The sequence below is a fragment of the Silurus aristotelis genome (genome assembly GCF_946808225.1).
Source record: "Silurus aristotelis genome assembly, chromosome: 14".
Lineage (NCBI taxonomy): Eukaryota > Metazoa > Chordata > Actinopteri > Siluriformes > Siluridae > Silurus > Silurus aristotelis.
Window position 1 is genome coordinate 7116564 of NC_139587.1, and position 15802 is coordinate 7132365.

General features: G+C 36.9%; 1 protein-coding gene across 12 annotated transcripts in view; it reads right to left on the bottom strand.

Moving 5' to 3' along the window:
* Positions 1 to 15802, bottom strand: part of limch1b (LIM and calponin homology domains 1b) — a 107633-nt gene that overhangs the window by 38942 nt on the left and 52889 nt on the right. For 9 of the 12 annotated variants that reach the window (XM_083561476.1, XM_083561472.1, XM_083561474.1 and 6 more), the window contains exons 4-5: positions 12328 to 12425; positions 374 to 404 (exon numbers count right to left, since the gene is read on the bottom strand). In XM_083561476.1, the coding sequence (XP_083417602.1) occupies positions 374 to 404; positions 12328 to 12425 (129 nt within the window). Of the gene's footprint in view, positions 1 to 373; positions 405 to 12327; positions 12426 to 12527; positions 12608 to 15802 lie in introns of those variants that run through there. The other 3 variants (XM_083561468.1, XM_083561467.1, XM_083561466.1) reach the window with 1 other exon arrangement.

The window sequence follows — 15802 nt, forward strand, 5'->3', positions numbered from 1 at the left end:
AATTTGCAATAGTCAGCAAAAATAGGAAAAACACAGTCAGTTATGTTTATAAGAAAATACAGTATACCACTATGAGGTGGTAACAGGTGGTATCACCCCATCCCATAGTGGATTACTGCCCTATAACTATGACCACATATCAGTAATTCTGCATAGGAGAGCTACCCACAGTTGTGAGCACTCAGTTAATCTGGTTATTCAAGTACACTGAGCATTCATGTGTTTGGGGTCAGAACTTAATTAAGTAAAGTAGATTTACAGAAAGAGGTTTGGTGATTTATGAGTTTGGCTCACAGTTGAACAAAAGAACATTTCTATGAAACATTTTCAACTTGTGTGAAGATGGATATGGCAAATGTGTTAATATACTTACATTTTTCAGTCTCTTGTTGCAGTCTGAGCCTCTGTGAGGAAAAAAGAGAAAGAGTATTAATATATTGACTGTGTAAAAACACAAGTAGAAACTTAAATTAAATTTTACATCCCTTTCTCTGCTTTAATGACGGTGTGTGCTTGAGCTTGCTATATATTTGTGTAAAACCATATAATCATTTTTTTTTAAATCAAATTTATTGTTGCCTGAACATGTGCTGTAATAGAAATTGAAATAAATGAGGAAATATACTGTATGAGGAAAATCTGACCTTTTTTGCAAAACAGTTACCATCAGCATCAGTTCAGTATCACACATTTAAACTTACATTACAAGCTTACATTTGCCTACATTTTAACAGTCACCAAGAAATAGTGCAAAATGGTTAAAAAAATAAACATGTCCTTACGTTGCTTTAAATATTTAACAATTCAAAAATATAATTAATAACAAATTAAGGAAAGTATGTTTATGTTACAGTTTCTATCCAATCATATTTCAGCTATCACATGTTGTCAGGGCGAAACAAATTGTCCTTGAGGCTTTCAAAATCAACAATGTGGGTGAGCATAGCTTAGAATACATGACAATTAAACTGTTGCTTAAATCAATCAGATTTCAAGTTGGCAACACAAGTGCCATCTAGCAGGTGTACAATAACGGCAGCATTTTCACGTCTTTTGATTGTCAGAATTCGCAAATGGCATCTGTAGCTAAAACATTTTTTGTGTACTTTTTATAGCATTTTTTTTTTATCCCACAATGGCTGACAGAGAAGATATTGATTTGGCCAGAGATATATTTACAAATCCATTTTAAAGACCGATTAAAAAAAAAAAAGCAAGACATTGTGACGAAAAGTTGATCAAAACAATAAAGAAAAACAGTTGTTAAGCTTTTCAATTATTATTAATAATACATTTGCTTTTAGAATTTGCACAAAAAACTGTTCCTGTGGACAGAGAACTGAAAAGTTACTACAAAAATGCACAATTAAGCTTTTTAAAGAACCATTAATACTTTTCTGATTCTTTTCCTGTAGAACGTGCACAAAAACACAATTTGGCTTAATTTAAGCCAAAGGAAATCTAAAGGAAACCTTAATGCACAGGGTTTCTGTGTTTGGAGAACTGTTATTTCATTAGGCTAATATTGATGATTCTGCTAGGTGATGTATGCAGACAGCGCAGCTGTGGCTACAGTGCAAAGAGACTTGTTGAATTGTGTTAATCAAATTTCTTGCTTAAGTAATCGTGTTCAGTTTCAGTGTATTCGAGACCTGTCTGTGATGCAGTATAATTGATGGTTTCCAGAGGTGTTGTGTCATAATGATGGTATTAAGAGGTGGATTGATACAGGCAGGACACCACTAAATGCCTAGGTGTGAAATGCACAGCATAAATAAGAGAAAACATTCTTTTATTTTGCAACATTGAAACATTAATTTTCCGCCAATAGCCCTCGAGATTTATGCCCCTTCTGAATAAACCTAATTTATACTGATTATTATCTCAAAGCAATGCTCGGTACTACTTTTCATTGTTCCAATCACAAATATGTTATGATTGTCTGCATCAATTAAAAATATATTCAGTGATATTTATTGGCACAATCTAGCTGATATATTTAATTATACTACTGATGAACTGGAATAATGGAGTGAATTTTCACTGCTTTTTTTTTTTTTAATACTAACCATGGAAAAAATCTTATTGTATTTTTCCCATAAAAGTTATGACATAAAAACCCCAAAAGAATAACAGAAATTAATTCAAGCTATGTTTGAATCAAGACAAATTCAAATGTCACCCTTAGAACAAAGAGCCAAACAGGAGATGTCTGTGCAGAAATTCAGGATACACAGCTACTTAGGAAATATCTGAGAACCAATTAATAAAATCCTTGGGGTAAACAAGAATGACTCGTCTTTTAGATTTTCAGGTTCCTAATTCATTTACAATAAAAAGAAGTAGCACCCAGAGCGGACCAGGAGAAAGGAGCAAATGAGTAACAGATTTAAATGTAAAAGTAAACAGTAAATGTGGAGTCTTTTCTTAGTACTGTCCCATAACTGGAAAAATCTGACACTTGTGACTACTAAAAAAAAATTACTATTATTACTTTTAATAATTATTACTATCAACTACCAAAAAAACCCAATAGCCACTATATACCTGCTCAGTCAGGCATATCATAAGCCATACTCATACTGGAGTGAGTATTTTTTTTTTAAACTGATGGAAGCTATAGAATTTGGAACTAATCAATCAATCCAAAGCATTCGGTAAGGAGCACTGCTATGTCCGGAAAATGCCCTAATGAAAGAAGTCACAGGTGAATGAACAGACAGGTTGAACTGAAAAGAAATCTATGACTCTAATAACCACTCTTCCTAATAACAGTGAGCTGAAAAGCATCTCACAGAACTAAAGTTACATGTGCTGCACTAGCACACAATGTCACTGTAACTCACTACATTTACTCAAACACAGGTCATATATACGCTAAACTATGCATTTTCAATTCCTGCACCTTATCCAGTTACATTTATGGCACTTAGCAGATGCCGTTATCTAGGGCAACCTACAATGGTCTCATTTACTAAGCTGAGAAGATAAGGGTTATTAGCCATGGTCAACGGCTTAAGATTTTAACTCACAAGCTTGCAAATAGAAGTCCAAAATCATAACCATTGATTCACTATTTAGTTGGTTCGCAAACTCAAAACACTGATATATTATCCTGTGAGAAAAAACACAGACCTGGCATCCCTGACGTTTTTTTCTTTCATCTGCACATGTATGACCTCCTTGTGCTGTTGAAGTAGTAGATTTTATATCCTAAAGCACAACAGCAGTGACCCCTCGAACAAATTCCATAGAGTATTAGATCGCACAGATAACTATTAATTCTATCTATCTATCTATCTATCTATCTATCTATCTATCTATCTATCTATCTATCTATCTATCTATCTATCTATCTATCTATCTATCTATCTATCTATCTATCTATCTATCTATCACCTGAAAAAAAACTTTTCTCTGTTTCCATCATCACGCTGCCAGGCTGCATAGTTTCACTCTGTGCTCACTTTACTCAGAGCACTAACAAGCATTTCAGTGGAAAGACTGATGCTGAGGAAAAGATAGGAGACACAAGGCAATAGGGATGAAAACGACAAGTGCATGCCAGAACAGGTAAAAACTTTATAAGGGATTCTTGGTTAAAGAAAAAAGAACTTCATAAAAGACGGTACAGCATGTCAGCGGATTCAATCATTGACACCAGAATTTTGTTTTTCTTTCAAGACTTTGCAATGACGTAGAGGGAAAAAAATACATAATACGAATAGGGCTTCAGGGCTGTTTCTCTCATCCTGCAACCTGTGCTGCAATAACACAGCACAGACTGCTATCTGAATGAAGAGACATTGCTTATATAGAAATTCATGACAAGAAAAAGTTATTGTATTGTATGATCAATGTCTCAGTGGCTGTACCTAGGTCTGCATGTACCTAGCTAGCTAACTAGCATAAGCACATGGCATTGAGTGCACTTTATGCTACACGAAGATAAATAGAAAATATGAATGTTGATTAACTGACTACAAAATGTCGTAAGCAAACAATATACAGTATCTAACAAAAGTAAGTACACCCCTCACATTTCAGCAATCATTCTATTATATCTTCTCAAGGGACAATACTATAGAAATTAAACTTGGATATATTTTACAGTAGTCATAGCTTGTATAGCAGTATATATTTACTGTCCTTTGGAAATAACTTAACATACAGATATTATTATAAAAATTGCTGGCAACAAAATTGAGTAAACCCTAAGTCACCATGTCAAAACTGTGTCCAAAGTGTCAATATTTTGTATGAGCACCATTGTTATCTAGCACTTTTAGGAAGAGGCTTCCTTCTGGAACGACTTGTTGCAGTGTCTGACATATGGTCTGAGCATTGCAGCCTCTAAAGCAATGCTGACAGCACTCGTGCCTGTTTTTTAAAGCCAACTTCTGCACTTGACGCACAGCATGAGGACTCAAGTATGATAAAACCTTGCGAGGCCTGTTCTGAGGGAAATCCCTCTTGAAAAACATCTGTATGACCCTGGCCACTGCACTGTAACTTAGTTTCAGGATGTTACCGATCTTCTTATAGCCTAGACCATCTTTGTTTAGAGCAACAATTCTAATTCTGAAATCCTCAGAGAGTCTTTGCCATGAGGTGCCATGTTAAACATCCAGTGGTCAGTATGAAAGAATTTTACTCAAAGAAACAAATGTTAACTGCTCTAACACAAGATGCACAAATTTGTATAGTTCTGTCAAGCAGACGAAAACATGAACATGATGAATAGGACATGTGGCTTTGCATGGTTAAATGACGTACAGTTATCACTTAGGGTGTACTCACATTTTTTTGCCAGCTATTTAGACAATAATGGCTGTATGAAGAGTTATTTTCAGAGGACAGTAAATCTGCACAATGACTTAAATATATCCAATAATAATAACAAAATAAAATACAAAATCTATATTTTATATAGCACTTTTAAAAGTCTCAAATCTCAAGGCACTTTTTAAGCATAGAAGGTAAAAATAAATATAAAAAAAGAAAATAAATAAACTTCACAAAATAAAAGATTACATAAAAGCTGAAAATGTGTTTGTAAATCTGCTTTTAAAACTCACTAAGACTCGGCCTGTCAAATCTCAATGAGAAGTGAATTCCGCAACTTTGCATATGAGGAAAAAAAACGATCACCCATAAAACGTAAACAGGTGTGAGGAACAACCAAAAGAACGTAATCAGAGGAACAGAGATCATGCCTTGGAGTGTAAACAGTTAAAATCTGTGTCAAATAATGAAGTGCTATACACTGTAAGGCCTTTAAGGTCAGTATTACAATTTTTAAATCAATCCGGAATCTGACAGGGAGCAAAAGCAGTGACTCTAAAACTGGAAAAATATGCTCAGTCTTAGTCAGAATCCTAGCAGCTGAATTTTGGACAACCTGTGATTTGTTTAATGTAGATTTCAAAACCCCAACAAGCAAAGCATTACAGTAATTGATGCATATATAGTTGAGATATCTTTTATAGTTTATGACATAGTTTATGTTAGCTGTTAATTACCAAGCTAGGAAAATAGTGTTAGATGAGTACATTATGTGTAAATGTGCTCTTGGTTTGAAACTGGGCAAAAAAAGAAATTTCAAGCAAAATCAAATTTGTGGAAGAATTTCACTAGTGTTTTAAACCCATTTTCTTTTCTGCCCTCTATTTCATCATCTTGTAAAGCATAACATTTTCCTAGTGGAATATTCCTTCATACTTGATGGCTAAAAGACCTTCATCGTGCTTGTTGAGCGCTTGTTATTCATTTTCAGTGAGAACCAGATGTGACTGCCTGTGTGCACTATGTCCGTGCGTTCTATTAAACAATTGTGCTAAAGTGCGAGAAGCATTCTTGTGTTTCAACACACAACATGCACAGAAACGCACATATTCAGATTTGTGGAGAAACAAATAAAGCCCTGAAACTCTATCTTTTCACCTTGGCCTTTTTAGAGTGAACAAACCAGTCCCGTAAGGAGCTAAATCTTCCCTTCTTTCCTTGTTCTAACTGTATTTCCATGAAACTCATAGCATACGCCCCTTCATGACTTACTGCATGTCTGTCACAGGACAATGCATTGTCACTATGACAACTATAATCATGACTATAATCACTCTCTGAACTTTATAAGTAGCAACGACTGAAATTATGATTTTTATAACTACATAATGCTAAAAACCTATTAACTCTGTCGCATAGAATTACACATCATCTTTTGAGAGAATAAAAAAAAAAAATAAGCTGAACAACCACACACTAGACTTAATAATATCCCACGGAGCAGACGTCACTGATATAGATATTTTACCTCAGAATGATGACATCACAGACCATTACCTCATACTGTTCACACTACCGGTAGAGCAGATTAACCGTGTTTCACCACGGTATCGACTTGGTAGGACTATTATTCCAACCACTAAGGACAGATTCATAAATAACCTGCCTGATTTATCTCAGTTTCACATTAAACCCATAACTGCTGATCATCTTGATGAGATGGCGAACAACATAGACCTTATCCTCACTAGCACTATAGACACTGTTGCCCCCATCCGGTTAAAAAAGGTTCGAGAACAAGCACCTGCACCTTGGTATAATAGTCATACGCATGCCCTAAAGAGAACAACATGTAATCTGGAAAGAAAATGGAGGAAAACTAAATTGGAGGTATTTAGAATTGCGTATAAAGACAGTATGCTTAGCTACAGACAGGCGCTAAAAGCTGCTAGAGCTAAACACCTGAGCAAACTCATAGAAAATAACAAAAACAATCCCAGGTTCCTTTTCAGTACAGTCGCTAAATTAACAACAAATCAGGGATCTGAAAAATGTGTTCCATCACAGTTTAGTAGTGAAGACTTTATGAATTTCTTCACTGAAAAAATAGATAACATTAGAAAAACAATTGTGTCAGTTCAACCTCTGACAGCATCTCCCGACACAATCGTACTTACAACCCCACAACTACACTGTTTTACATGTATAGGACAGGAAGAGCTGTATGATGCTATTATGAAAGCTAAATCAACAACATGTCAGTTAGATCCAATTCCCACTAAACTACTGAAGGAAGTGTTATATACAGCTGGTGAGCCTCTTTTCAATATTATTAACTCCTCACTATCGTTAGGTCACGTCCCTAAATCCCTCAAGTTAGCAGTTATTAAGCCCCTCATTAAAAAACCTAATCTGGATCCAAACACGCTATCGAATTACAGACCAATTTCAAATCTCCCATTTATGTCTAAGATTTTAGAAAAGATTGTCGCTGCCCAGTTATGTAACCACTTGCAAGAGAACAATATCTTTGAAGAGTTTCAGTCAGGTTTTAGGCCCCATCATAGCACAGAAACTGCTCTAGTTAAAATCACTAATGACCTGTTTTTAGCTTCAGACCAAGGCTACATCTCCCTATTAGTTTTACTAGATCTTAGTGCTGCGTTCGACACTATAGATCATGATCTTCTCCTCGATCGCTTACAGAATTACATCGGTATTCAGGGACAGGCATTAAGCTGGTTTAAATCCTACCTGTCCAATCGTTACCATTTCGTAGATTTAAATGGAGAGCTATCCAGGATAATGCTAGTAAATTATGGCGTGCCACAAGGGTCAGTTCTAGGACCCCTGCTTTTCACAATATACATGCTTCCATTAGGAAATATTATTAGAAGGCATGGAATTAGCTTCCATTGTTATGCTGATGATACCCAGCTATATATTTCATCCAAACCAGGCGATACAGCTCAATTAGCTCGCATAACTGAGTGTGTTAAAGAAATAAGAGATTGGATGACCCATAACTTTCTGCTATTAAATTCTGATAAAACGGAGATTTTGCTCATCGGCCCAAAAAATAGTACACAGAAGCTCCAGCATCTCAGCCTGCATTTAGACGGTTGTTCTGTAACTACTAGTTCAACGGTAAAAGACCTGGGAGTTATTTTAGACAGCAACTTATCTTTTAAAAATCACATCACTCAAGTTACAAAAACAGCCTTCTTTCACCTTAGAAATATTTCTAAGCTAAGAAATATCTTATCTATATCTGATGCAGAGAAGCTCGTCCATGCGTTTATGACCTCTAGAATAGACTACTGTAATGCATTACTAGGTGGATGTCCTGCATCATTAATAAACAAGCTTCAGTTAGTTCAGAATGCGGCAGCAAGAGTTCTTACTAGGTCAAGAAAACACGATCATATAACCCCAATCTTATCGTCCCTACATTGGCTTCCTATTAAGTTTCGAATAGACTTTAAACTACTGCTACTCACTTATAAAGCACTAAATGGTTTGGCTCCCATGTATCTATCCAGTCTTTTAACACGCTACAATCCGTCACGCTCCCTGAGATCTCAAAACTCTGGGCTTCTAGTAGTTCCTAGAATAGCAAAGTACACTAAAGGCGGTAGAGCATTTTCACATTTAGCTCCTAAACTCTGGAATAGTCTTCCTGACAGTGTTCGGGGTTCAGATACACTCTCCCAGTTTAAGTGTAGATTAAAAACATATCTTTTTAGCAAAGCCTACACATAACACACATCACACACATCACATCACAACCTTGTGCTCCAGAATATATGATTACATGCACATTATCAACTTGTGCTGTTAATATCATGAACAGCAGCTACGCTAATTCCTCTCCACTGCTTCTCTTTCTCTCCCCATCCCGAGGCATCCTGAGGTTTGGCCAGCTCCAGTCACGTCCCACCTCGTGAAGATTATGGACCTATGGATGATCATGGAGAAGTAGATGCCGAGTGTTTAAAGGCCCTGGCATGGAGAAGCTGATGCTGGATCTATGATGATCACAAATTGTTCTGTATTGTTGAAAGATTTATGACCAAACTCTTGATGTCACCCATATGAGGATGGGTTCCCCTTTGAGTCTGGTTCCTCTCAAGGTTTCTTCCTCATATCATCCAAGGGAGTTTTTCCTTGCCACTGTCGCCACGGCTTGCTCATCAGGGACAAACGCACACCATTCACCTTCACTGTTGTTTTCTGTAAAGCTGCTTTGAGACAATGTCTGTTGTGAAAAGCGCTATACAAATAAACTTGACTTGACTTGAACAATGGATAAAAAAATGCATATTCTCTCTCTTTTTCTATCTCTCTTCTCCCTCTCTATTCCTACGGTACCCAAGCAGACCCAGACATGCACATGCAGGCATACACACACTGTACCCTTCACTTAAAAACAAGTAAATACATTTTTAAATAAACAAAAGAAAGAGAAGAAAGAGAAGAGAGAGAAGAAAGAAAGAAAGAAAGAAAGAAAGAAAGAAAGATAGAAAGATAGAAAGATAGAAAGATAGAAAGATAGAAAGATCTTTCTTTACCTATACTTTTTCAACACACAAATATATTTAATCTATTTTTACTTTTTTTTTTTTTTACCAGGACATTTGACACTATACTGCACTACCTATTTTGGAGTGCACTCTTTTTTACACACAGACCCACACACATGGATACAAATGGTGTAGAAATATAAAGGAAATGAAGGAAGCGGAAATCAGAGCACACACACTCAGAGGATGTAGCGGATGCGTTAATGTCAGTCTGTAAGGTGACATTTATTGGGAGAAAAAAGTCTTAGTGGATAAAAGGGCATATAAACAAAACAAATAAAATGACAATAAGATGACAAAATGTAGGTGCCTTCAACATTGACCACATCATTCAGGAAGGTGAAGTAGTTATCAATTTGTCACAAAACAACACCTGGTAGAATAGTGGTGAAATTCCCTTTACCTAAAACCTCAATCAGCTAAATACTGTGGCTAACAAACACCACAGTTAGCAAAAACTGCAACTAATAAACACAAGAGCTATCAGGTATTGCAGCTAACAAACTCAACAACTGACAAGTACTGCAGTTAACAAACAACAACTAACAAGTACTGCAGTTAACAAACAACAACTAACAAGTACTGCAGTTAACAAACAACAACTAACAAGTACTGCAGTTAACAAACAACAACTAACAAGTACTGCAGTTAACAAACACAACAACTAACAAGTACTGCAGTTAACAAACACAACAACTAACAAGTACTGCAGTTAACAAACACAACAACTAACAAGTACTGCAGCTAACAAACACAACAACTAACAAGTACTGCAGTTAACAAACACAAAAACTAACAAGTACTGCAGCTAACAAACGCCACAACTAATACGTACTTTACTGCAGCTAACAAACACAACAACTAACAAGTACTGTACTGCAGCTAACAACAACCCACAGCTAATAAGTACTGCAGATAAACACCACAACTAACAAACACCACAGCTAACAAGTACTGTAGCTGAAAGCAATATGGACACTTGACCATAAGATTGATATTTGTTTTTTTAAACATCTCATTTCACATTTAGTCCTCATTTGCTGTTATAATAACCTCCACTCTTCTGAGAAGGTGTTGCACTATATTTTGTAGTGTGCTTGAACAGATTTGTGCTCATTCAGACACAAAAGCGTTAGTAAGTCAGGTGCTGATGTAGAGTCGGGGACACCTGGGGTACAGTCAACATTCCAATTCATCTTCCACTCTGATCCATGTTAACCATTTGTGCACAGGGGCACTGTCATGCTTTAGGTCTACTTGTTCAAGTGAACGGAAATTTTGATGCTACATCCAAATCCAAAGATAATCTATACAGTCTTCAACTGTGGAAACAGTTTGGAAAAGAACCTAATATGGTATCTAAATACTTTTGCCAATATAGTGTACATGCAAGAATAAAATTGCAAAATCTGGGTGAAGTTTTTTATTTTCTGAAGCACAACCCTCACCTAATTCACAAATTTCGAATGTTTATACTGCATTTACAAATCTTTATATATAAATGTGTACAGTTTCCATGCTACATGAAATTTTGTGCGGTTGTAGGATATGACAGGGTTCATTCTAAACTTCAAAGTCAATTTACCTATACAGCACCAGATAGCTGAATAACATGACATAGCAGTCTGTGAAAGCATAAAAGCATAAAAATTTGTCAATCACTGTTGGCAATTGCTATTTAAAAAGTTGAACACTTACACTCTGAAACGATGTAATTGCTAAGGTGTTACGATGTGGATTAAGCCAAATCTGTAGAAACTTGGGGAGTGTATTTAATAGATAATCAAAGATTACTTGTAAGAGAGAAAAAAATATATATATAATTTATAAAACTGTTAGAGATTAAGGATGTTTATGTAACCTCTTTTAGGGATGAGTCTCCAGTGTCAGAGTCAGAAATAAAGCAGTGGCTTGAATATACTGTATGGACACTGGATTGAGCCACCTGACTTTTTCTTCTTCCCTGAATTAATATCACAAAGGCACAGATTTATATAGGATGTCTTTGAGCTAGGAGACCCAAACCTGTTCCAGCATGACAATGCCCCTGTGCACAAAGCCAGCTCCATGAAGATATCCTTTACTTGAGATGGAGTGAAAGATCTTGAGTGGCCTGCTCTAGAGCTCCGACCTCAACCCTTTGGAACACTAACTGTACCTCAGGAATTCTTACCTACATCAGTACCTGACTTTTGTGTTTGTAGCACAGATCACCACAAGCACACTGCAAAAACGAAGAGTGGAATTTATTTTACCAGCAAATGGGTACTAAATGTGGAATGGGATGTTCGAATCGAAGCACACGGATTCCATAAACTCTATTTAGTCGAGTTAATTAGGAAGAATCCCTTAATAGGTGTAATAATCGATGTGGTAACCAACCTGGAACTAACATGTTACAACAATAAATGTAACTATAAATGGATAAAAATAGAATCAAGTTGGCTCCTGTAATAAGTGAAAAATTTTTTATATTGACTACATTTTAGACACAGTTTCAATATAAAAGGAAAAAATGCTGTTATTGGAAAATGTTATTGGAAAATTTCAAGCCTCATACCAACATGTTGAAGATTATTTTCCTATAACAGCACTCACCACTTTGTTTTACTCCCCACACTGCAACCACAACAATACAGCTCCTAATGCTGCAACCTTCTGCTACATGGTACATTTTGTTTTTTTTCATGTTTACAGGTCCTACAGTAGCTCTGTTCAACACTGTGTCATTATTATTATATTTTTTTAATGGATTCTTTTTCTTGAAACAGATTTCGGGTGAGAGAATACCTGGCATACCTGATAGAAGGCATTTGGTTTAATAAAGTGGTTGCATTAGATTTTTTTCACTAAATACTGTCTTTAACTCTTTAAATATCTCAGTAAGTCCATGATAAATAAAGACTCATGAGTCGGAGACCACCTGAGCAGGTGGACAAACATGGCAAAGTGGGCTTACCGGGTGCTGCGTGTGTCCTGAAGATCTCCAGGGTCAAACAGCTGAGAGCCTTTCAATCCCAACTCCTCGCAGCCTTTCAGAAAGAGTGCCAAGTTGTCCTACACACACAAACACACCCACACACGCAGAGACAATGTGTGGATCAAATACAAGCCGTGCTCAAAAAGTAAATGTTGAGACACTCATACGCAGGCTCTCACTTTCAGAAAATGAGATGTGAAGATTGAGATACGAAGCAACGTGACTGCATAACACCACCTCTCTCTCTCTCTCTCTTTCTCTCTCTCTCTCTCTCGTGCTTTCTCTCTCCTCCCAGTTGTTCAGATGCTGAGCTCATGCACCTCCTTTTGCCCTCCTCCTCATTTTTTAGGCAATTCTATCTAGACTACTACTTAACATGCCTCTCAGGTGCTCTAAATGTGCCTTTCGCTTACTCTCGCTCTCGCTCTCTCCAGTTCTCACACACACACACACACACACACACACACACACACACACACACACACACACACACACACACACACCAGGTGCCTTTTGTTCCAGTGCGCAACCTGAGCCTTGTTTCCTCCACTACTTTCTTTTGCTCCTCTCTGGTTCCCAGCTCCTCTGAAAAGCCCTGGACTCTTCTTTTCTCTTCCTCCCGCACCCCCACACTCCTTCTCTCCACAATCTGGAAGGGTGGCACAATTTCCTTTCCCTTTGCGATTGTTATCACACCGTTGTGGAATGACAGGAGGGTGTTTGTCAGAGAGAGAGAGAGAGAGAGAGAGAGAGACACACACACACACACACACACATTCACCCCACTGGACAGGACCCAGGCCTTCTTCCTGTTCATTTGTGAGAGTTGTGTTACAGTTTCCCAAGAGAAGGAACCCCACCCAGCATGACCTCCTGCGGCCCAAATGCCAATCAGCCACGGGACAACTAAGGCTATTAACACCTGAAAATGTATAAAAGTGCAACAGATCAGCAGAAGGCAACTGTGTATTTTCATGGTCTTGTTGAAAAACTGATCGAATAAGAGCAAATGTTCAGGAGGATCCCCCTCACTGCTAACTTCACATTCACACGCCTTATTCATGAAAACAACGAAGAATTCTCAAATTCTAACCTTCTGGAAACAGATTGGATTCAGCTTTCTAATTATAGCTTTATATTTACACATTTTATCAAAAGTTGGTAGTAAAACCTGTGCAAATTGTTGTTCATCCAAACAGCCGAAGGGCAAGTATTATATTTGCATAAACCGTTTGGGGTTTTTTTGTCATTAGAAAACTACATTATGATAGTTACCTAAAAATTCCCCCAAATTTCTTAAAATCCTTTAAATTATTGTACATCACTGTGATAAATGTGATTTTCAGTAGTGCACAGTAACAAAGTAAATGTAATTTGTTACTATACATAAGTAACTTTTTCACATATCTGTACTTTACTCAAGTATTTCCATTTGGGGAGACTTTCACTTTGACCACTACATTTTGAAGTCAAATTTATAATGTTTTTTTCTCAACTACATTTTGCAAGATCAGTCATTCCTTTTTATTAGAGAGAATAAATACATAACTGGTCAAGCACGCAGCAAGCCACCAATCAGTGTAGAGGGCACCATTTTGAAATTGTTTTGATTGGCACTTGATGGTATTTACTTACTGTAGCTTACAGTTCAGCATCATTTCAATAACAAGCATAACATTTTAAAAGTAATAAATGATGGACTCTAAATTGCCATAACACTCCTGGCCTTATTTAATAGATATCAATCAGTGTTTAACTACTTAACCTCATTCAAGTAATAGATTGGAGTCTTAAAGTTAATTATCTAAGCGGTTTACTTTTACTTTGGTAACATTTTACCTAGTGTACTTTAACTCAAATACATGGTTTGCATACTTCATCCACTATTTTTAATATTAGATCCATTTCTATAATGATTTTTAATGCATGTCAACTCATGCAAAATTTGCAGTTACTCTAAGATCTGAACTTGCCATTGAGATCAAATAGAGCACAAAAAAAATAACCCATTTTGATATCTTTTTCTTCCTTTATTTTTGCATGTGAGGAATTTAATGCAGTAATCCGTGGTAAATCGCAACAGCTACAAGTTTACCAGATTACACATGCAAATTCTTCACTTGCCATTTTAATCCAAAGATCACAGCGAGTGGATGTTTCTTTAATGATACTGATCAAAAGGCTAAGCGATTCGGTGATATTATCTCGGGCAGATGTTAAGTGCTTATTTTACTAAATAGTGAACTGCAGCTATCAGAATTAAAACGGTCAAAACAGACACAACTGTCAAACTGCCTCATAGAATATCTCTCTCTTTTTTGCATAAAGCTCTGATATTCTCGCTCTGTTAGCGGGACGAGATTAACCTGAAAATCTACTGAACATCTAATGGATTCTTTAGTCAAAAGAAGAAAGGGGATTGATTTACGTGCGCACACGCAATACTACCTTCTGCTAATGTCTCTCCTACTTAATAATAAGCATTTGATCCATTGACACTTGATATAATATATTTACAGTGATTTGGTCTCCTAGGAAAAGTTGCTGAAAGTGAAAATATGTCTCTGCTAGTAAGTACTGGGTAAGTACAGAGATCATCGCTAAACCTTCTTCATTTGTCCACTTGTTTACAAACCGGCCCAAAAATACAGCTCAGAGAGGATTATGGGTAATCCTGTCACAGCACCACACCACTATTAAGTTTTCAAAACATGAGATTTATTTTTTCTCCAATAGCTAAAGAGAAGTGAGAAACTGATCTTAGAGATCTCAGGTCTCAGTGTGTAATGAGATAATGTGGTGTTATGGTAGTGTGTACTGTATGTATTGTAGTGTGTGTGTGTGTCTGTGTGTGTGTGTGTGTGTGTCTGTGTGTGTGTGTGTGTGTGTGTGTGTGTGTGTGTGTGTGTGTGTGTGTGTGTGTGTAATTATCCACGCCTGTAAAAAGCCCTAGGAGGGGCAGCAGTGCTGATTAGTAAACAGGGGAAAGATAAGATGGCTGGACCAGAGGGAGGATAAAGCCACGCAGCCAAACCAAACTTCCTGCAAAACACTTTTACTGCAGCCAACAATCTTCAACATTCAGCCTGTTATTTGCAGTTGTCCCTCCTTCATCTGCACTCTCAATTTCTCTCGTGCTCTTTTTTTCTTTCTGAACTGTTGCCTGTCCCTCAACCTCTACTTGTCCTTTCCAGTGCACTTTGCTCTTCAGTGCACTTTACTCTCATTCACAGTGAGGTAAAATGAAAAGCACATACCTTCCCCCCCTTCTTTTAACGCTCACTTGTGCTCATTCACTCGAAAGCAAAACCAAAGAACAGTCCAGAGCAGAGATGTCTGGGATTTCACCCCCACCCATGACAGTAATTTGAGTGCTTTCTTAAAAGGAATTGGAGGAGTTAGATAAAAGCAGACTAAAAGAAAAGCTGAGATAGATTCACAATCGTCATCACCA